Source organism: Euprymna scolopes, chromosome 14 (assembly GCF_053919585.1).
Source record: "Euprymna scolopes isolate OS-2025 chromosome 14, ASM5391958v1, whole genome shotgun sequence".
NCBI lineage: Eukaryota > Metazoa > Mollusca > Cephalopoda > Sepiida > Sepiolidae > Euprymna > Euprymna scolopes.
This window is the reverse complement of record NC_136495.1, coordinates 81885660-81909710: the sequence shown is the minus strand read 5'-3', so window position 1 is coordinate 81909710 and position 24051 is coordinate 81885660. Positions and strand designations below refer to the sequence as shown.

At 32.7% G+C, this 24051-nt stretch overlaps 1 protein-coding gene and 1 long non-coding RNA gene across 3 annotated transcripts in view; one reads left to right on the top strand and one right to left on the bottom strand.

Moving 5' to 3' along the window:
• Window positions 1–19819, bottom strand: part of LOC145293131 (transmembrane protein 101-like) — a 28331-nt gene extending 8512 nt beyond the window's left edge. Inside the window, exons 1-2 of the mRNA XM_080139538.1 lie at window positions 19344–19819; window positions 7212–7389 (exon numbers count right to left, since the gene is read on the bottom strand). Coding sequence (XP_079995664.1) covers window positions 7212–7389; window positions 19344–19468 — 303 coding nt within the window. The 5' untranslated portion in view covers window positions 19469–19819. The remainder of the gene's footprint in view (window positions 1–7211; window positions 7390–19343) is intronic.
• On the top strand, window positions 16178–22354 carry LOC145293132 (uncharacterized). Of its 2 annotated transcripts, none has more exons than XR_013869673.1 (2): window positions 16178–16410; window positions 21604–22354. It is a non-coding gene; the product is annotated as an uncharacterized LOC145293132 (long non-coding RNA). The 2 variants fall into 2 exon arrangements; XR_013869674.1 differs by lacking the exon at window positions 16178–16410 and adding an exon at window positions 18281–18502.
• Window positions 22355–24051: the final 1697 nt, after the last annotated feature.

Below are 24051 nucleotides of genomic sequence, written 5' to 3'. Positions count from 1 at the left end.
GTTTTGTTAAGGTAATATTTTAAGCTCTATTTATAAGAAAATCCAAATAGTTCTGTTAGTAGAACTTCAGATTGAAAATCTCAAGGTGCCGGTTTCGATTTCTAGCTTTGGCATTCTCTTTATTTGTTGGGAATTTATAATTTACTATTATCGCAATATTTCTCATTTCTAAAATTAATTAAAATCTGATATTTCGAAATGACATAACTTCTGCAATGTATTAGGTTAAAAAAATTGTGACTAATGAACAGACAAAATATAAAAGACAAATATACGAGTGGAAAAGGCATCCCAGGACAGATATTCTGCTTTTTAATATTAAAATTAATTAAAACAAAACAGCTTTGTATTACTTTTATGTTGCCTTATCAAAATCAAAATATAATAATACTAAACTTTATATCAAGAATTTAATTTCTATTAAAATTCATTGCATGATCTTGGTTCTAGAAATTGTCTAAAATTTAAATCAAAGGGGTTTAAGAAATTGAAATTCAGAAATTCATGTTTAATGGATGTCTAATTGTAATGTTACACAGGGAATCAACATGTTGTAGACTTGGTACGTCACAAGGTACAGACAACAAGTAATAATTTGACTCCTTTTTTTTTAACAATGACATTTATTTCCTCAATCTCCCACCACATGTGATTGTCGCCTTTTTATAGTTTTTTTTTTTCCTGATGCACACAGCTCAGTATTTGTATATGCACATTTGTGCCCTGTTACATAATGACTATGTATCAAATTCAATGCAAATCTGAAATATTTGAATTTTCAGGTAATATTATTTGCATTAACAACCTTTAAATTTGGAGAATACTTAATAATTAATATTAATTAATATGAATTAATATTAATCAATATGAATTAATATGATAATCAAAATCAGAGAAAACTGAATTTTCAAATTACCAACCCTTATACCTACCAACTGTGTTCCAAAATTCATAATGATCGCTAAATTAGGTTTTACCTTACTTTATATCAATGCACCCACTAAATGCATACACATGACAAATTAACACCCCTCTAACCCCCAAAATATATATTCTCTTGTGGAATTATGAATAAAATTCACAAAATTTTCTGCAATCCAACCAAATTTGGTACAAATAAAATACAGTCAATGCCTGACTTTTCCACTAAATTTCCGTATTGCAAGCACACTTGGATAAAGTTTAGTTTGGTTTGATTATTTTGTTTTACAGCATATCAACCCTTTTTAGGTTATTTAATGCTGAATCCAGTAATTTTGGAAAAAGGTTTTATGCTTCAAATTTTTTTATATTTTCAAATATTTATTCATGGAGTTTTGTTTAATTATTTTCAAGCTTTTTGTATATTCAATCATTAGTTTGTAATGTTTGGTTTGGTCATTTTGTTGCTTTTGTTCCCTGCCCTACAGAACATACATGAGTTTTGCAATTGTTATATATACGGGTTTCATTAGTATTGCTATTGTTCGTATTTCTTGTTGTTACTGTTAGGTCTTATTAAAAGTTTGTTGTTGGGGAATGTTGTTTTACTTAGAGAGTCTTACTGAGTGTTTGTCGTTGAGAGATTGTTCGTGTTATGAAGATTCATATTTATATTAAATGTTCATTCTTAGAATTATAATGGAAGCTCTTTGAGTGAGGAGATAGTGTTCAGACAGTCTTAGTATAGATATGAGATGTAGAGTTCACATTGTAGATATGAGATGTGTATGTCAAGACATTTTAAACACATGATATACAAGACATATAATAACAATTTTCACTTTACCTTTTGGTAGAATCACAACACAAAGACGACGTTTATAAAAACACATGATGGGTTTATTTCTTCTCCAGACCGGTCGTGGTTTTCATCATCAAGAATTCAAAGCTTTACATATTAAGTTTCAAAGTGATCGTCTCGCTTCTAGACGTTCAAATTTCAAACTGGACTGTCGTCTGTCGCCCTCAGACTCTCTCTGACTCTCCCCCAGTTCTCCTTGCTTAACTCTAAAGTTTTCTAACTATATCTAGAACTTCCCATTTTCCATGATGTCATACACATGTTAAAACATGTGTCTTCTTTCACGTGTTCTGGACATACGTGTCCAAAACTTTTCCTTTTTTTACAAAAGGAATTTTAACCTATATTCTCAGTAACCTATATTTCCAATATGTTAAAAACATGTTTATTAAATTATCTTGTAGCTGCATTTTTTCAATTGAATTTTCATAACAAAATTGACAGTGCACATTCTTTTCTTGAAACTATTTTATCTCTAAGCTAAACAATCGTTTGTTTTACATTCCATTTTCTAATTCTCTCTCGTAATTTATTTCTAAACCTAATTTACGAGGTTCGAATTTCGTCTATGCTATTTCATTTTCATTTTAACTAAATCTCTCTATTTTTTATACTTACATGAAAAGGGGACAGCCCTTATCATGTAACACAATGAGAGGGGGAAAAGAGTTATAGTATTAATGTTTGGTACATTTTAAGTTAGGAAACCAGTCGGCAAGTGGAGGAGAGAGAGAGAAAAAAGGAAAAGGTTTTTTGGTTTTGGTTTTGCAGAACATAATTAAGTTTTGCAAAAGGGAATAGAAAAACAAAAAATATTAATATTAGATTCATTTTATTTTAGGAAGCCAATATTTTCAAACAGCCTGATTTGGTAGCACTAAACCTGGATATGACATGTACAAATGTCAATAACTCTGACTTACTCCTCTCTTGGCCAATCCTGAAAAGCATTGTTCATCTCTCATGACACTTCTTCATCTTCTCAAAACCTCTTAATAGTCACTAGGTAGTGTTCAATATTAATAATAAACTGATCATCCATTATCATTTTTAAATCAGTAATAATGACCAATGATTTCATATTGCAACCCATACACTACATTTGGAATCCAGTGGCCTTTACAAACATGGCTGGATTACAACTCCCTACATTTAAACGACTTCTTGGAATGATTGGCTATCATCTCATAAGTAGAGGTTATGCTGAATGGGCTTCATACTCACCAGATCCACCCCATTTTTATCTCTGAGGTTATCTGAAAAATAATGCTTGTCAAAACAATCTCCAGACTATTCCTGAACTCGAGAAGGCTATCACAGCCCAAATCATAGCATTACTAAGAGAGGAGTGTAACAGAGTTGTTAAAAATTTTGTATCTTATATCTTGGCATTTTTGCAATATCAAGGTGTACATGTGTAATGTATCATTGAATGGCAATAAAACAAAGACTGTTGCACATCTATGAAAAAACTTGGTGGACATAGAATATAGTTTATTTGTATCAAAAATATAGTTGGATTAAAGAAAGGATTTTTATTTTTATGAACAATTCCATGAGTGGCATAATTGAAGGTTAGCCAGTAGTTAAGATGAATAAAACATTTTAAGGTGATCCAACTGACAATAATGATGAGGGGGGATCTGCTAATTTCAAATACTTGTGATATAATTCAACAGATTTTAAAATCCAAAGACATTTCTACCTTATATAAAAAGATTTTTTTCAATCACAATTTTTTAAACATAATAAATACACTGCAGAATTTGTCTCATTTCAAAATATCAAAAATCTTAACTGGTTTTAAAAGTGGAAAATATTGCATTAATAATAAATAATAAATTCTGAACAAATAAAGTGGATGCCATAACCAAAATAAAAAGCTTGAAATTTAATTATAATTTCGACATGATATCATGGATTTATGATTTGTATCATGTTTCAATACATGAATTTAAAAAAATAAACATTATCAATTAGCATTGGAAATTATCTTAATAATCCAAGACAATTTATTTTGCTTTTGGTATCAAAAACAATTTAATATATACTAGAATTTACACCCATATGGCCTTTATTCTAATTTATGCAAAAAAAAAAATCAAATCTGAAAAATGTGCAAGTCATGAAAAACCTAAAAGTTTTAGAGTTTTAAAAACATTAACATTAATGAGATTTTTACAAAAGAGAAAAAAAAAATGTCGACCATTGTCATATATTGAAGAGGAGAGGGTCACAAACAAAATGTGTTAAGTTGAACAAACCTCTTTCCCGAGCTGAAGCAGGTGTCTCAAGTGTTGTAAGATATATAAACTTGGAACAAGATTTGAATACATAACACAGTAAATAAAACTGGATCATGGTGAAACTACTCGTACTCCAACACATTGCATTGTTATTACATTGTTACTACATTGCATTGTTATTACATTGTTATTACATTGCATTGTTATTACATTGTTACTACATTGCATTGTTATTACATTGTTATTACATTGCATTGTTATTACATTACATTGTTCTTACACGGTACTATATTACATTGTTATTACATTGTTACGACATTGCATTGTTATTGCATTGTTATTACATTGTTACTACATTGCATTGTAATTGCATTGTTACTACATTGCATTGTTATTACATTGTTATTACATTGTTACTATATTGCATTGTTCTTACACTGTTACTATATTACATTGTTACGACATTTCATTGTTATTACATTGTTATTACATTGTTACTACATTGCATTGTTATTACATTGTTACTACATTGCATTGTTATTACATTGTTACTACATTGCATTGTTATTACATTGTTACTATATTGCATTGTTCTTACACTGTTACTATATTACATTGTTACGACATTTCATTGTTATTACATTGTTACGACATTGCATTGTTATTACATTGTTACTACATTGCATTGTTATTACATTGTTACTACATTGCATTGTTATTACATTGTTACTACATTGCATTGTTATTACATTGTTACTACATTACATTGTTATTACATTGTTATTACATTGTTATTACATTGTTATTACATTGTTACTACATTGCATTGTTATTACATTGTTACTACATTGCATTGTTATTACATTGTTACTACATTGCATTGTTATTACATTGTTATTACATTGTTATTACATTGTTACTACATTGCATTGTTATTACATTGTTACTACATTACATTGTTATTACATTGTTACTACATTGCATTGTTATTACATTGTTATTACATTGTCACTACATTACATTGTTATTACATTGCATTGTTATTACATTGTTACTACATTACATTGTTATTACATTGTTACTACATTGCATTGTTATTACATTGTTATTACATTGCATTGTTATTACATTGTCACTACATTACATTGTTATTACATTACATTGTTATTACATTGTTACTACATTGCATTGTTATTACATTGTTACTACATTGCATTGTTATTACATTGTCACTAAATTACATTGTTATTACATTGTTACTACATTGTTATTACATTGTTATTACATTGTCACTACATTGCATTGTTATTATATTGTCACTACATTGCATTGTTATTACATTGTTATTACATTGCATTGTTATTACATTGTTATTACATTACATTGTTATTACATTGTTACTACATTACATTGTTATTACATTGTCACTACATTGCATTGTTATTACATTGTTACTACATTACATTGTCATTACATTGTTATTACATTGCATTGTTATTACATTGTTATTACATTACATTGTTATTACATTGTCACTACATTGCATTGTTATTACATTGTTACTACATTACATTGTTATTACATTGCATTGTTATTACATTGTTATTACATTACATTGTTATTACATTGTCACTACATTGCATTGTTATTACATCGTCACTACATTGCATTGTTATTACATTGTTATTACATTGCATTGTTATTACATTGTTACTACATTACATTGTTATTACATTGTTATTACATTGTTACTAAATTACATTGTTATTGCATTGTTATTACATTGTTACATTACATTGTTATTACATTGTTACTACATTGCATTGTTATTACATTGTTACTAAATTACATTGTTATTACATTGTTACTACATTGCATTGTTATTACATTGTTATTACATTGTTACTACATTGCATTGTTATTACATTGTTATTACATTGTTACTACATTTCATTGTTACTACATTGCATTGTTATTGCATTGTTATTACATTGTTACTACATTGCATTGTTATTGCATTGTTATTACATTGTTACTACATTGCATTGTTATTACATTGTTACTACATTTCATTGTTACTACATTGCATTGTTATTACATTGTTATTACATTGTTACTACATTGCATTGTTATTGCATTGTTATTACATTGTTACTACATTGCATTGTTATTACATTGTTACTACATTGCATTGTTATTACATTGTTACTACATTGCATTGTCATTACATTGTTACTACATTGCATTGTTATTACATTGTTACTACATTACATTGTTATTACATTGTTACTACATTACATTGTTATTACATTGTTACTACATTACATTGTTATTACATTGTTACTACATTACATTGTTATTAAATTGTTACTACATTGCATTGTTATTAGTTTGTTATTACATTGCATTGTTATTACATTGTTACTACATTGCATTGTCATTGCATTGTTATTAAATTGTTACTACATTGCATTGTTATTACATTGTTACTACATTGCATTGTTATTACATTGTTACTACATTGCATTGTTATTACATTGTTATTGCATTGTTATTACATTGTTACTACATTGCATTGTTATTACATTGTTATTACATTGTTACTACATTGCATTGTTATTACATTGTTACTACATTGCATTGTTATTACATTGTTACTACATTGCATTGTTATTACATTGTTACTACATTACATTGTTATTACATTGTTACTACATTGCATTGTCATTACATTGTTACTACATTGTTATAACTGTTACTATATTACATTGTAGTACATTGTTATTACTGTCAACCAAGGGAAGAGTCTATGTCAGGCATGTGTACACAGTGTGATGATGTATGAAAGTGAGACCTGGCCAATAGGGGTTAAAGACAGGGGTTGCATGGAGAGAAATGATATGACAATTATACGATGAACGTGTAATGCAAGTCTTAAAGACAGGCTTAGTTCTGATCACCTCAAAGGAAGATTAAATCCAGACAATATAGAGAGCTGTGTACAGAACAGGACTTTGATGGTAAGGATTGATCAGCCAAGTATCAAACTATTTGAGACTCCAAGCATTAGAAAAAACCTCAAAAGATTTTGTTAAGGAAAACAATGTTTTTATTCACTTATATAAATTATTTTTTATATATAAATTTATTTTTTAGGGAAAACAATGTTTTTATTCACTTACCCTCAGCCAATCCTGCCCCATTGCTGTATTTGTATACGCGTTATAAGAAAAATACAACAACTGACCAGCATAGATGAGCGCCATTGACTTTGCTTGATAAAATGCTGACATCAAAGCACCACAGACAACAAAAAGGCCAAGATGCAAGTAGATCACTTTGGGATTCAATGGAGGATAACTGCAAAGCAACCAAAAATTAAAAAACATTAGAAAAATTTAATGACATTTTTCCGAAACAAACGAGGTGTAACAGAAGCAAAAGGACAAAGTGACAATTTTTAGTCGTTAAAACAGACATTTGTGCTACATATGTGATAGAGAAAAAGTGCAACACAAGACCGTGTGGCAGCAAGAGTAACTGATGATCAAATCGAAGAAGTAATTATGCAATTATTTATTCGTTATTGGGGGAGGGGAATGCTGAATCTATGAATGCACAATTTTTTTTTATTTGATTTCATCAGTTCATGTTTTGAACTTTCAAAAGGAAAGATATTTGCATTAGTCTGTCTGCCAACTTGATGGTAGTTGGTTTGTGTTGACATCTGCCTCTTGCACTCGTAATTCCTGTATGAAAATTTTCAGTGTGTCTGACTATTGTTAAAATGTTCCAATTTGAAATAATTACTCCATAATTCAACAAATAAAAATCAAATTTAAATTTCATTAAATTGTAGGTGGTTATCTCCAATGTCCCTTTAAGGCTTTCATGAATTGGCTAACAGGTAACCAAATCTCTGTGACTTAGTGATCACCTGTACCAGTCTATAGAAACCCAAGCACACTGGGATGTAATCTCTTTTCAAATATTTCCTCTCACCATTAGGACATCAGTTGATTACTTGGTGACAGTAGTCAAAAAAAGGCAGTTACTGGCAGCCAACTCACTTTTTTTTCACTCTCCCCATTACCCACCACCTTGGATAAAGTTTGCCTCATCATGATCAGTTCTCAGATGGTTGTTCGAAGGCAGTCACTAATCCTTTTCCAGATTTCCACTTTGATTAACATGAGCTGGACTGCATGTGCAACAGAAGCTTACAAAGGAAGTTCATCGGCACATGCCATTTCTTCAGAATTGATTTACCTCAATATGCAATCAGTTACTCAAACAACCTTTCTCGGATTTGCAAACCTTCTTCCGCCTCATTCTGTACTTACACCATCCTCTGTTGTTAATCATTCTTCATCACTTGTCCAATTAAAATGGTTTAATTATAACCATGGTTATTGTTCCTTCTCTCCAAGAGATGTTGCCGCATTTCAATTATAATACTTCTTTTTGACAAATATCTCTACATTCACATGTGTGAGAATTGAACTTTCTTTTGGGTAAACTTCCCACAGTTTCTAAGGAACACCATTCTAATAGAATTAAAACATTAATACGCAGTCAATAAAATAAAATTTTTAAAAATATGCAGTCAATAAATAAACAATCAGAGCTCAAAATAATGACAAAGTTTATTTAAATGAAAACATTGAGGTGTTTTGCCTTGTATGGACCAGATGATAATCAAGTATTTTGTATGAATCAATAAATTTTCTTTTTGTTGTTTGTTTTTTGCAATTTTCTTATCTTTTTGTCATTTGCTCCAGATGGGGAATCCTACAGAATGCCAAACATTCACTCAGTTATTTCAGAAACTCCAACTGAGAGATCTTTTCAGAATTATGTCTTTTTAAACTCTATTGTTTATACCTATCTTGCAATTGGTTCATCGGATATATTCACTAAGCAGTTTTTGAAACTGTTTTTATAGGCTTGATAGCTCCTTTGATTACTAGACTTAGTTCTGATGATCTTAGAAGAAAATTAACTCTGCACAGAGTAAAGAGATGTGTGAAGAGCATGAGACTTTGATGGTATGGCCACATTGAAAGAATGGATGAGAGTTCTAGAGTTAATAGATGTAGAACAGTTGAGCTGGCAGGATCAGTTCACAGGAAGGGGAAGATCAAGGAAAACATGGGAAGACATGAAATGAGGATGTACATAATACATAAAAAAAAAAGTTCTGTACATAAATAGATTAGTTTGGAAGTCAATTTCTAAAAGCAATCCAACACATGCCAGTATGAAAAACAGATGTTATGATGATGATGATTAAGAACAATGAAAAAAGTAATTCTTATAATGTCAACACTAAAAAGGTTGGGAACCTCTTTCTAATTTGGAACAACCAGAAACTTTAATTAATCTATATAATTATAAAACTCAAATGACCTTGTAACGGGTGTTGTAACCCAACATCCGATTTCCTGTTGCGCATGCGTACATAAACATAAACCCATAACAGCATAAACAAATAAACACAAATCGCTGGACCGGTTTCGTTCGAACAAATGGACATCCTTAGAAAAGCGAATACCTTAAATTTATTGAATAAAAAACTTCAAGATATGGGAAGCAAACGCAAAACGTGATTACAAATAATACGTATAATCATCAACCTGTTTCATATATACGATATATATTATACTAAATAATCAACGCAACAATAAAACGTATTATTTTACTGTGTACATTTTAAGCGTCCCAATTTTTTTTCGCATTTAAATTATCCAAATAAATAATTGTTAATACTTTCTGCTTTTTTTTTTTACATCGTTCATTTCCGTATTACGTTTAAGTTATTTTAACACAATTTTCTTACAAATAAATCTACTTTAACTCGTCGACAACCATAAGAGCATTTTACAATGGTGATTTACCCACCGCCTTCCATTTTTTAAATTTATTCTCCATTTTTTAATACACCTTTCTTAAAAACATTCATACATTTTCTTCTATACTACCAACATAAATAAAAAATCCGAAAATGTTTTTTTTAATTGCGTTATAAATAAATAATCAACGCGACAATAAAACATATTTTTTACTATGTACATTTCAGCATGCCAATTGTTTTTGTTTTTTTTCGCATTTAAATTAAAAGAAATATCAAAATTTGAATTTAACTTAAAGTATTATGGTATCTGTTCAGTGCACATTTGCCTATAAGTATGACAAACCACTTATAATTCAATTGCTGTAAGTTTTTTTTTTAAATAAACAATTATAAACAGAATGACTCAGAAATTTATCTATATTCTTTTTTCATTTTAATATACTTTCATAGAAATGTTTCTGTTATGTCACAAAAAACTATTTTCTTTACGTCACAAGTGGGACGCTCATATATGAATTCCATAGCTAATATAACATACTGACCCAATGGGTCATGGGTAGTCTAGTTTTCAATAAAACTCTTCAAACTGGTTTTAGACACACTCTCACTCCAACTTTAACTGTCAATGCTTTATGCCAGTCGTGCTTTGAAATTCTATCCTTGACACTCGAGACGAAAGGAGGCATTGGTGACAAGTAACAGCTGGCATGAATGCTCTGAAGAGGCTCTCCTTTCATCAGCCTCGTACATGTATGTCTATTAATAGAATTCTTACAAAATGTGTACAATTAAGAAACAGAGTCAACCAAAATGTTTAAAAATGAAGTGACATTTTTCTGTGACAATGCCAGGAGTTTACAACACTTGTTTCTCAACCTTATTCTGATCATAGCCTCTTTCTATACAATGTGAGTTCTTTGTTATCCTCTTCATGTCAGCTTGTCCTCATACCTCCCCCACCCCGGGTCTTTATCTAGTAAAGAAGTTTGCATGTATTTGTGGAAACCAAAGAATGATATTATTTGGATGAATATTTTGTCAGTCATTCATGTTGCAGCTCATATAATTAATCGCCCCCTTCAATCAAAAAGTAGAGTTTATATACTAACTAGCGGGGGTCCCCAGCATTGCCCGGGTGTTTGGAGGTGTGTGTGCTCTTAAATAAAAAAGAAACCGAAGGGGGGGGGGGTAGGATCGAACCCGAAGCCCTGAGGCGAAGTTTGAAAATAAAACGTGAAAAAAACATGAACCGTTCGGCCAGCCAGAATGAGTTACTGAAAGATGTTTGAATTTATTTAAGTAAGAACCAAATTGACAGGTGCCCACACGGAAGTCATAGAGCATTATGACGACGACGTAAGCAATAGCTATTCAGCAAATGAGGTCAATGACCAGGTTTGTTTGTTATAAGCGAAGTAAAAAAACAAAACATAAAAACGAATGTTAAAACTTAAGCAGGGGGGGATCAAAACATTGAAAAAAAAAACACAAAAAAAACTAACATAAGGCAAACGAACGATGTTAAATGTAAAAATCGAAAAAACAAAAAAGAAAACAGAAAAACGAACGTTAAAACAAAAAAAACGTGAAAAATAGCTTAAATAAGCCTATTTCGATATTAAAATTTTAAAAATCGGTGGGTACCCAGGTGTTTTGGGGTGTGTGGTTGGGGGTGGATAAGCGAAGTAAAAAAAAAAAAGGAAAAAAACGAACGTTACGTGAAAAATGGCTAAAATAACACTGGTTCAATATTTAAATTTAAAAAATCAAAAAAAAAAAAAGAAAAAGACATCTCACACCACAATTCAAACCCAAAATGTTTAAATAACGAACCAACGCGCTAACCAACTGAGCTAACACGACGTACATGAAATTTAGTCAATTCTTTAACTATTTAAAGTAACTCAGGTCATGACGTCATCTGACGCATGCGTAGAACAGGTCGTCGTCACGAGGGGACGGTTTTTATTGACCGAAAATTGTCAATTTTGGGGTAAAAATATGAACGTTTTCGGGCGAAGGATGGGGCTTCAATATGATACCGAGTTTGTGAATTTTTGTCATGTCTGTCGAAAGTTTTTAGTGGACACACAAACAAACATACATACATGCACACATTTTCGCTTTTATATATATAGATGACACTATCTCCTATGCAAATTGACTGCCAGAACCATCTAGCTTTAGAAACTCCAAACAGCCAATTTACAAAGGGGAGATAATTTATTTAACTTTGAACTTTAATATGGACTTTGAATTCCTTAATTGGGAGTTGCTTCTGGACTTCTTTATTACTTTTTTAATGAGTAATATTGAAAAATCCAAATCAATACCATCAACAGATATCCACTCTTTTTCCACTCAGCATACAGAGTAACATTACAAAGATGGCAAATCACCACCATTAAAATGCTGTGTCTCTTTTCAGTTTCTGTCCCACATAATGTAAAGTATCAAAGTAACATTGATAACAAGTCTGGCTACAAACTGTATGAAAACAACCAGAGTAAAAAATGACTGCACCAATAATTGGCCGCAGCAACGTGGTTTCTCATCCCTCCCCCATTTGTACTGCTTGACCTAGTTGGTTAATAAGCACAAGGTTTGCTTCATGCACATCTATTTCTTGTTCTCTTGCCCGATGAAGTATGGAATCGTAAACTGTACATGTAGGAGACCTGCCACCAGGTTAGAGGCGGGAGGTTTTATTTTTAATATATAATACCTTATTCTGTGGAACATATTACCACAGTATTGCTCCTTGAAGGCTACAAAATGGTCATCTTCATATCCAAGGTCAACAAATACATGTCATAAACTGTCCCAACTGTCTGTATTCCAATTTCGTTCATTCATTATTTTCAATCCTCTCATAATATTCTTCATCATTCAATTTACATTCGATCCATCTCATTAACAATTAAAATAGAGGAAAATATTAAATATTTATTCTGAATATGGTATATGAGGAAATACATCATTTAATATAGCAGGAATACAAAATGAATAAAACAAGTTGTCTGCAATAATTAAAGATAATTTTACATCAGAAATCGGAGCATACTTGACCAAAAAAGGTTAATGAACATCCCCATGAGACTAAATAATCCCTAAAAATCTCCATAGTTGATGACTAATGAGCATTATGAAGAAGGACTACCTGGTTCTAGCATGTAAGCGATTCAGACTTCACAAAAAGCCATTATTTAAGTGGAAGGAGACTTTAATGAATATTTTTTTAATCTCTTTATCCTTTTTTATGGAAATAACTCCAAACACAGCATAAATCCACTTGATATAAGGAGCTGATAAGAATGAAATATGATTATTGCAAAGATAGCTTTAGTTTTGAAAAGACCAAGGTTATAAGTAGGAGGGAAACAGTAAACAGGAAAAGAGTTCTACAACCTTGCAGTTTAAGGAAAGAAGCTACTGGAATAAGAAGCTGTATTGCAATGAGATAATAAAACAACAAAGACCACTAGACCAACAAGTTAAATGAGTTGGGACAAAGGAAGCATGAATAGATCAGACAATTGTGAAGAACACATGCCATAATAATATTTGCAGAAAAGATTGAGATTAGCAACATCACGACTGTGAGAGACAGGGTGAAAAGAAGAAGGAAAGGTGAAGGCCAATCAAATTACAGATACGTTTCTGCACCTTATCAAGAACTTTTAAATGGGACAGAGATTCACCAGCCCAAATATGACAACAATATTCCATGCATGGTCTGATAGATTTGTAGAGATAGAAAATAGGTTTAGGTGTGAGAAGTGTAGAGGGAACCAAAAGGAGAAAGGCAGCAGTAAAAGAACACCAGGACAGGAAATACCATCACCATCACAATCACCATCACAATCACCATCACAATCAAAAAGCTCACTGTTGACATCGAAGACACTGAGAAATGTTGCAGAGCTGGTAGAGGGGATGACATTAAATGTTTAAATGTGACCTGTGATTCCTGGTATCATTATTGCATCAGCATCAACATTTCACTTTAAGATCTCCAAAATGACTATTTAATTATTGCACATATTTCCGGTGCTTATTGCTCCAAAAGATGGTGCTTATTACTCCAAAAGATGGTGCTTATTGCTCCAAAAGATGGTGCTTATTGCTCCAAAAGATGGTGCTTATTGCCTCAAGTGATTGAAATTTGTGGAAAGCTAACCTGAGTTTTAAAAATATTCAAGAAATATTTTTCTGATAAATACAAATCAACTGTCATTTGATATGACAATCAAGATATCACAACTGTATTTTGCAAAAGATAGTTTTAAAATTTTGAACTAACTTTGATGAAGAGGAAACAGAGTCAGTGTATAGGTGGTGTCTAATGCTCCTTTATTTCAAAATCACTGAACTAAGTCAGACAGCTTTCTTTTTTCTTGAGCCAGTTGAGAGAGAGAGGGGTGGGGTGGGGGCTTTTAAAATAAAACCGGGTACTTATGCACTTATGTTACCGTGCTGAAATAATAATGTTATTTAAAAAGCCAGTAACATGGGGAGGGGAAGGGAATGTGTTTTGTAACTATTCTGTACTTTCACCTAACAATTTAATAAAAATGATATTGTAAAACTTCAATTTAACTTGAAAATACTATTAAACAAGTGAAGCATGCATGGTCCCCCGTGAGTGCACAGTGAACAAGACATGAAAAATGACTAAGTTCAGCATTTGCCGCTGTAGGGGAAAAGAAATTTAAGAGAAATTAAATCCCTCTGCCTCAAACAAAATAATAAAAAAAGAAATAAAACACAATGACACCTTCTTCTCGTTTAAAATGCGCCGCATTTATTTTTCAACAAAATAACAAGATGAACAAGCAAAGTCCGATCAGTAAGAGTTCTTGAGAAATCATTGCGGTTAGAATATTCAAATTAGGTGAAAATCCTTTGTGGAATTACTAAGATTAAAAGGTCATGTTAGATGAAAGTCCTTCATTAAAATAAGATTGGAAGGTGAAAGTCTTTTGTGAAAATAATGTCCTTATTTCAAGGTTTTTGTTTTAACTGGCGAAGTTCGCCTTATTTTAAAGTCCCATGAGGAAAGTAGTCCGTTGTTAGTAATTCTTATAGAAAATGTACGGAAATGCATGTGTACATAAGTGTCTTTTTTTTTGGATGCACACATGGCGTGCGTGATTATGATTTCGACAGATTTGAAAACGACGAGATGAAGACATGTTCTTGTGTCAAGTTGGAGTGAAAAGAGAGAGAGAAAGAATGTTTGTTGTGTTTAAATACTTTTTGCATCGAATTCCAGCACAAGATTGCTGCTGCTGGTATTTGGTTTGGGAAAGCGTTAAAAAACAATTTTCTAAAATTGCTCACTGGTCGATATTGTCACGTGGTATTGTCTTCACCTACGTCCGCTATAAATATGTCCATTTTGCTTTTGTTGTTGTGAGAAAAGCGTGTGGGCGTATTTGAAATTATGTCGTTGCTAGAAGAACTTATTTTTGTGCAAATGCGCGGGAAATTAAAATCAATGGATGTTCGTTTAATTGTGCGTGTGTGTGTGTGTGAGAGTGACAGCCCCCCCCCCACCACCACCACTATTTAACCCCAAAAGTCCCTAGGGGACGTCAAATTCTGGTGAAAATGAACAAACGGTGTAGTTTTAGGCCTTAACATATGTAAATTTGAGTTCTGCACCATGCAAAAAAAGGAATGACTAAGTCCCTCATTTAACCCCAAAAGTCCTCAAGGACTTAAATTGGAGTTCAGCACCATGCAAAAACTGCTTAAGACTTAAATTGGAGTTCAGCACCATGCAAAACTGCTGAATAAACATACACAAAAAATTTTGGACAAATATGGTAAAATAGTCCGAAAAATGGAGTGTTTTTATTAGCCCTAAAAGAGCCCCTGGAGCACACCCAAGAGTTATCGCGAAGTATAGACAAACAAAATTATATAGAAATCAGTTAGTTACAACTTTTCAGAAAGTTTTATAAAAATCTAAGGCATCATTTTTTTTTTTTAATAAGTACAAAAGCGTCAATTTTAGCCATTTTAACCCGAAAGTCACCCCTAGAGAAGCAACCAGAGTTTTCTCGGAAAATCCGTTCTTTTTTACTCATATCATGTTTGATGTTTGTGCAAAATTTTAATAATTTTTAAATTTTATATTTACAAGTTCACCCTCCTTTTTTGTCGGGGGGGGGGGCCAAAAATGGCACGGTAACATAAGTGCATAAGCACCTAAAACTGTACTTATCTTTTTTTAATTCTGTTATTTTGTTATTCTCACTGCCGCTTTCAACTACGTGGGTTGGGTAACATTGGATAGCCTTTCCCACAAATGGAAGTGAGAAGAGACAGACAGCAGATGCGACTGAGTTGTGACAATTTTTCGCGTTGTCTACAGATCGCAAAAAAAAAAAAAAAATTCCTAAATTTGACACTGGGTTTGTAGTACACATTCCACAGAGCTACGAAAAAGTTGCCAAAAAACAAATAATGATAACGGTTTCGTACCTCTGTGTATTGTAATACAATAAATGTTATCAAAGGTAAGATAAGTTACTTTTCTACCTAACTGGATAAGTTTTTAGGGTACTTGTACAGTTTAATCAAGACATTAAAAAAATGAAAATATCGAAAAAAAGGTTATATTGTACGTATCCGTTTTGAACTGAAGATCTCCGAAAAAAAAACATTCACTTAATTTGATAGAGTAGGGTTTTTTTTACAGCGGAAAAACACGTTTTTATGACAGCACGTTGAAGGCAGACATCTTAGATTTTAAAAAAAAATTTTGTTTGAATTTTAGAAACGCCACGAGAGATAACTCCAGTTAAGGCGCCGACACTCCCTCCCCATCTTTAATACTACCTTTTCTTACTAAAAATCGAACCTTTTGCTCGGTATCATAACAAATTGTTTTTTTCACTGTAAAACAAAAACTACTTGATGAAATTAAGTGAATTTTTTTTTTCGAAGAACTTCATTCCATAATGGATACGTACAATTTAAACTTTCGATATTTTCATTTTTAATGTCTTGATTAAACTGTGCAAGTACCAAATAATATTATTTAGAAAGCCATTCTTGACATGGGGAAGGGAGAGTGTTTTGTACCTATTCTGTACTTTAACTTTACAATTTAATAAAAACAGATATCATACAATTTTAGTTAAACTCGAAAATACTATTGAAAAAAATAGCGCCGATCAATAAGTGCACTAGCACCCAAATAATATTAAGCACTACCGAAGAACAACAAAAAATGGCCGCAATGTCTTTGAAGTCTCTACAAAGACTTCAAAATAAGAAATAAAACAAAATTATGGGAGAAACCCGCCCAATAAATGTTGCCGTGACATTTATTGGATGGGTACCACCATTTTGTTTTATTTCTCATTTTGAAGTCTTTGTTGAGTAGGGACTGCCAAATGATTGTGAAAAATGGACCGCATGTTTCCGTGACGTCAGATTTGGGTTAACTATACGAACTATGGAAAAGCAGAAGCGACTTAATAATTTTTTTAAAACCTTTCTTTATCTTCTTCAAACTACAATTAATAATTAATCTTTGTTATAATTTTGTTAGGTTTTAAGATTTACAGTTTAACGATTAATAATATTATAAACATTTGTATATTAAATATAAAATACGGTTTTACTGAATGTTCATTTGGTTACCTACGGGGTTCCATATTTTGTTCAGTAAAAAGAGACAAACAAAATATGAGGTCGGGGGGGGCTACAAAATGCGTAATATTTGTGCAATAATATTTTCAAATTGGTTTTAATCTGGCGATAAAATAGCTGACAAGAGTCATGTTTATATTAAAACTTAATATTTAAAAAAAAATTGAACACAATTAAAAATCTATGGTGTAACGGAACATTTTGAAATAATGGAATTTTAATCGTTTTAATCTTTTAAAAAATAATTAATGTTTCTTTTTCTTGGCAATTCAACTGAATATAGTATATATTAATAAAAAAACGCTATTTAAAAAAAAAAAAAACATAATATTAGGTTTATAATTTTTTAATTGCAACTTCAAGGTAAATTTTTGTTCAATATGTGTATTTAAATTTTTTTTAAATAAGTATTTTTTACTTATTTGAACTCGTATGTTTCATAATAAATAGAAATTTCGATAAATTTAAATATATTTTGTTTGAATTTCGAAAAAATAAATGGGGAGGGGACACGCACTAAACAAACATTTTCCCTCGTATATTTTACGAAAACTGCATTTTATATGTAATTTCATTCTAAAATGGATAAGTATCGAAAATTTCACGAAAATCTGACCATTAGTTGATTTTTCCTAGATTTATTAAATACGGGTATGTTTTCACGTTCGGAATGTCTACTATGGGAATTTTAAAGTGCCAATTATGTAAACACGATTTTCGTCTCGCAATTTCATTATTTTCGTTCGATGAAATAAAATTTTTAAATTATTACTGGTTTATTTTGCCCTTCTTTTAAATGGTACAAAAGTTATACTGATAATATTAATTTATAATAAAGTTAAATCGTGTTACATATAGGGTGGGGTAATTCTGTGGTGAATTTTGGCAGTTCCTATTGTTGAGACTTCAAAGATGTAAAGAGATATCGCAGCTATTTTTTCTTGTTCTCTGGTAACGTTTAATGTTATTTGTTTTTCGAACCGAACATTTTAAATAAAAACACTAAAATCTTGTCCCGTTAGGTACAATTAGGCGGGTTTCTACTACCATCTTGCCTTTGATAACATTTGTTATATATTTGTTTTATTTTTTTTTTTTTAACTTTTTCGTACTTCTGTCGATGTTTTTTTTTTTTTTTTAGGTGAAAGTACAGAATAGTTACAAAAGGACCTCCTCCCAATATTAAGAATAATTTTCTAAATGATAACGTTATTATTTCGACACGGTCCCTATTCTGCGTAAACACCTAATAACTACTTCTTCCATGGTCACGAAATAAACACGTGCCCCCATTTTTTTTATGTTCTACCGAGAATTTCAAAAGATCCTAATATATGGTCGCTTGAACGGGTTTAATCGGCACAATTTCATTGGTGTTTACTGTTTAATTCTCTTCTTTTTTTAACAAAAGAAAATGACATTAAGGTATAGCATGCGAGGACAACGCTAATCGACAGGGAAAAGAATCGTTTTGACAAAATGATAACATTGTAACTATAAACATCAGAAAGTGATTTTTTTTTTTTTTTTTAGGAACTCAGGTTTCGTTTTGTATTATCTTCTTTCGACTGTTGTAATTCGTTAGCAGATTTTTACTGAGCCAACATCGTCAACCACAACCATAGGAATTGCAAGCACTTTGTAAAAAGTTGGTCAAAACTTTTTATTTGAATAACATGTAAACATGTTTTGTAGGGAAGGGATGTGGTGGGGTCGTTAAAATATTCATTTTAAAAAAAAAAAAAAGGGAGGGGATTTTTTTTTTTTTTTTTTTTTTAATTTATTTCCTTACCTTTCATGTGCAGCTCTCTCTCCAAGAAGCATCAACAAGGTTAAGGCATTTATAAATGGAAAACGAGCCAAGATAAAAAGACAAAATTTGATCACGGGTTTTTTCCATTTTACAACAATCGACATAATTGACAGAAAAAGACGAAGCTAAACAAAAAATAAAATTTGAAAATTAAAATCTATTTTCACTTTTTAGGAATTTCTGATTTTTTGTTTTGTTGTAGCTTTTTGCAAGTTACTTTTACGAAGATGTGTCTTTCTTTCCCGTGTGTGCCAAACCTTTAGTGATTAAACAGAATTAGGAAAAAATGGCTCTTATTTAAAAAAAAAACAAAAATAGTTTTTATTTATTATTTATTGCTGATAAACTATTCTAAATCGCTGACAATTATACGTCGGTTGTTGTGCGGCGTGATAAAAAAGAGACATGTTTCTCCCAAAAACACGAATAGTGAAACTTCAACGGTAGATAACTCTGTTTTAACAAATAGAGCCAAGGGAGGTAACTAACAAATCTCTACATGAAAGTTTGGAGCAATGAATATGACCTGGCACAATATGATCAATATGACCTGGCCTTAAATGTTATGACACCTGATAGGTGTCATAACATTTGAGAATTCCTTACTCTTTTGACTAGAGCAAAGTATAGTATCTGTTCTGATACTATATTTAATCTGTCTACCCTGTGTAAATAAAGGAGAAATCCTTCTAGACTGAGGCAATTTGAACTTTTTGTTTCAATCTAGAATGCTTTTTTTTGTGGTGCTGGACTTTCTCCACGTTTGTTGTAGCAGGTCGAAAGGCGAAAGCAATAATCGACTCTACAAATAACAAAATAGACACAAATCGAAAAGGTGATGGCAACAGCAAAGAGAGAGGACAAACACAAATGGTTAAAGACGATTGGTATCATGTTTTATTTTTACCAAGAGAAAATGGTAAATAAATGGTAATGGATATCAGGATTAGCCAGAGTGAAAACGAACATCTCACGGGGTTTGGGTTCTTGCGCCCCTGAGGTAGGATGACATGCCTCAGATAAACCGGATCTGATGCTGGAAACTGGTAGCTGGACATCGGTTGGTGCTGGAACTGATAGCTGGAGGTCAGTGAGCATCGAAACTGGTAGCATGATGTCAGTGGACACTAAAAACTGGTAGTTAGATGTTGGTGGGCACTGGAATGGGTAACTGAATTTCAATGAGTACTAGAACAGGTAGCTGAACATCAGTGGGCACTGAAACAGGTTGTCAGATATCAGTGGGCACTGGAAACTGGATATCAGTGGGCACTGGTGAGGTTGCTTAAAGCTCTGGAGGCCACAGGAATATGTTGGAGTCACTGAGGTCTGCAGGACTGAGCTGAAAGTTGCAGGAGTGAGCTGGAGCCACTGGAGGCTGTGGGAGTCAAAGGAAGCTGCATGCTGCTGGAGACTGCAGGCATCACTGGCTGTAGAAAGAGAATCTCAAAAGGCAGGCAGTAACGAGGAGTGAAGTGGGTATATAACACTATTCCTATCCCAAACAACATCCCTCCATGCACCTTGTTGACAGACTGAGGGTCACATTTGGTTGTGGATATCTGACACTTAGTCAAAAGTTTGCTATGCCCAGAGAAATGATAAAATATTTTTTTATTAGATATAATGGAGAGAAAAATTACTTTCTCACTGAAGTGGAGCTGACAGGTTGGTGACAGAAAATCTGACCAACAGCCATAGAGATCTTGGAAATCAGTTACATATCTTATGTCAGCAAGAAGACTCCCCAAAAAGCTTGATGGACTGATTTTCTTGAAAATGAAAGTAAGAGAGAGGAAAAAGGGTTTAAGAGATAGACAGAGAAAAAGATTTCAGAAGAAAGAAAGAAGAGGAAGAATAGAGGAGGAAATGCTAATCTCAGAGACATGGATGGGGTAGAATTAGGGTTTTCATAAAAAAATCAGTGTATTAGCAGATAGGAGAGACTCACTTGCTAGCTTCTACAGAGGGCGCATCAACTTTAAGCTGACAGCCCCAAAAGCTAAGTTGAAGAATGTCTTTTTTTCCTCTGACGAAGAAGCTATTGAAAGAATTTGCTTTGAATCATTATTCCTACATCTGGAAACAGTTTATGTTAATTAAGTCCAGAAAAAAACAAATAATTTAACCTTTTTTTTTTGTATGCCTGACCTGAAATAATTTTATGCAATAATTATTTTTGTTTATAAGAAAATGATCTTTGAAGTTTTTATTAATTATTGATTGCTTTGATTTCCAGATTTACCCTGAAACCTGACCTGCACTGCATCCTGAACTGCAGCTGCAAGACGCCTATATCTATCGTCCCCAGTACACCCATAAGAGAGGAACTCAAGCCCGACAACAAATGATCAGCATGTTAAAGGTTTTGCCACACAGACTTAGAGTCATGCACATTTTGTATGCTCTGAAAATCAGAGTTGTAATTCCAAGTTGAGCTTCTGGTTACATTTTCAAAGAGTCCATCATGACAACAAGGTAAAAGTGTAGCCATTAAGAATTAGGGTTAGTGCCCTCTTATCTGCCTGTGTACTGTGGGCCTGGCTTGGTTCCATATTTGGTCTAGTGATACAGGAGTGTCCCAGACTTGGTTATATTTAAGGTATCGCATTAAGATAGTTTGTTAAAAGTTAGCCTGAAAAGCGCTGTTTGAATCACAATAATATTTTCTGGTAATTAACCCTAAGAAGGACTGTTTTAACTATTTCTACTACTGCTGCTGGGCTCGAACGATTTGACTGGATGCATAAAAGTTGCAATTCAGGAGGGTTCTTACTCCCTGCTGTTCTTGATGATTTGCTGAAAATGTGCTTGTTTCATGAAAGCTGTTTATGCTACAGTCGACGGTGTCACTAAACAAACAAATGACTATTAGTTAATTTTTAGCCGGGTTCCTTACAGGTAAAAATGCCTGTTGAGTTTAGTGGCTGTGTATATTTTATTCTCAGTCCAACAATAAAAAGTATGTTATTTTGTTTTGTTACAAAAAATTGAGTTGTGTGTTTTTCTTTGTGGTTTGAGAAAAGTTCTTGCTATTTTTAGCCCACATGCTCAGGAGGTATTTCAAAGAGTGTCAGATTTCTGCTGATGGCATGTTTTGTTTACAAAATGTGAGTGGTGAGCTGGCACACAACATGATCTCTCTGGATAATTGATCATTATCATTTAGAAAAGGACATATGCCTTATACTTCTTCAGAAAGGTAACTTTCCTTCCTTGACAGGTCTGCCTAGTTGGAGTAGTGGGTGCTTCTGGTATTGACGGTTGCATTTGTGTAGTTGTTGGAACAGGTTTGATTTTTGAGTTGAAACAGATTATATTTCCCATGACGATTTTTCCAGAAAAGCTGGTTTGACTCTGTCCATGGAGATGATGTTCATCAGGTTTCCTCGGTCCGTGGTGAGATGCTTTTCTGAGCATTTTAAGACTTTGAAGGAACCCTGGTATGCTTTTGTTAGTGGTCTCTTTACGACATTGTTTTGGACAAAGATGAATTCACAATCCTGAAGCCATTGCAGAATGTGGATAGTTGATGATGGTTGCCTGGGTGGTGTGTATTTCAATTGGGCCATTTTATGGCACAGTTCCTGAGTAAACAGACTTGTGGTTGTGAGGTTGGGTATGGTGTCATCAAAATATTGTCCGGGTAAAAAGAGTGTTGCGCTAAAAACTATTTCAACTGGAGTGCATCCTAGGTCTTCTTTGAGTGATTTGCAGATTGACAAGCTTATCTACCCAGTTGCTAGTGGTTTTGTGGTTAGAGAAGCTTTTAGTCTTTTATGGAACCTTTCCACAAGGCTGTTCACAAAACGATGGTATATGGTGGTCTTAATGTGTTTGATGCCAAGCAGTTGGATAAATTCCTGAAAGAGTGAGGACTGGAACTGTGCACCATGATGTGCGGTGATGATGCTGAGTACACCAAAAGTTGTGATCCACTCCTGAATGATGGTTTTTATAACTATGTTAGTCAAGGTATCTTTGATGGGTACTACTACTACTGGCCACCTGAGAAAACATTACACCATTGTGAGGACGCACTGGTAATTCTGGTACATTGGGAGAGGTCTGACTATGTTAACGTGAATGTAGCTGAAACATGTGTCATGGTTGCTGAATGTGCCTGATAGGGATTTTATGTAATGATGTACCTTTCATTTCTGGCACTCAAGGCACATTGATACCCAATCATGGATGTCTGTATTCATGCTGGACCAAACAAAATGATCAGACGTGAGTTTGACTATTACGTGTTAGCTGAGATGTGACAATCCATGTAGGTGGTTGAAAATTTGCCTTCTGAGTGCCAGAGATATATAAGGTCTGGAGTTTTGTATTGTAGTACAATGAAAGGGGTTGGAAATTCTTTCATGCGTTAGTTATGATTCTAGGGAGGATTGCATCAGATTCCTGGGCCTCTGCTATCATGTTCTGGCTGAGTGGGGTGTCTTCCAATGTATTGACATCGAATCTGGACAGGGCATCCTCCTTTGACATACTGGATATCAGATGTGAACTCTGAGATATAGTTCAGATGTCTCATCTCATGAGCAATATATTTGTCCAAGTTGTTTGAAAGAGAAGTTATCAAGAGTTTGTGGTCGGTCTAGATGGTGAAATTCCGGCCTTCTAGTAGATGTCAAAAGTGTTTAATGGCGAGGTATATCATTAAAAGTTCTTTAGAGAA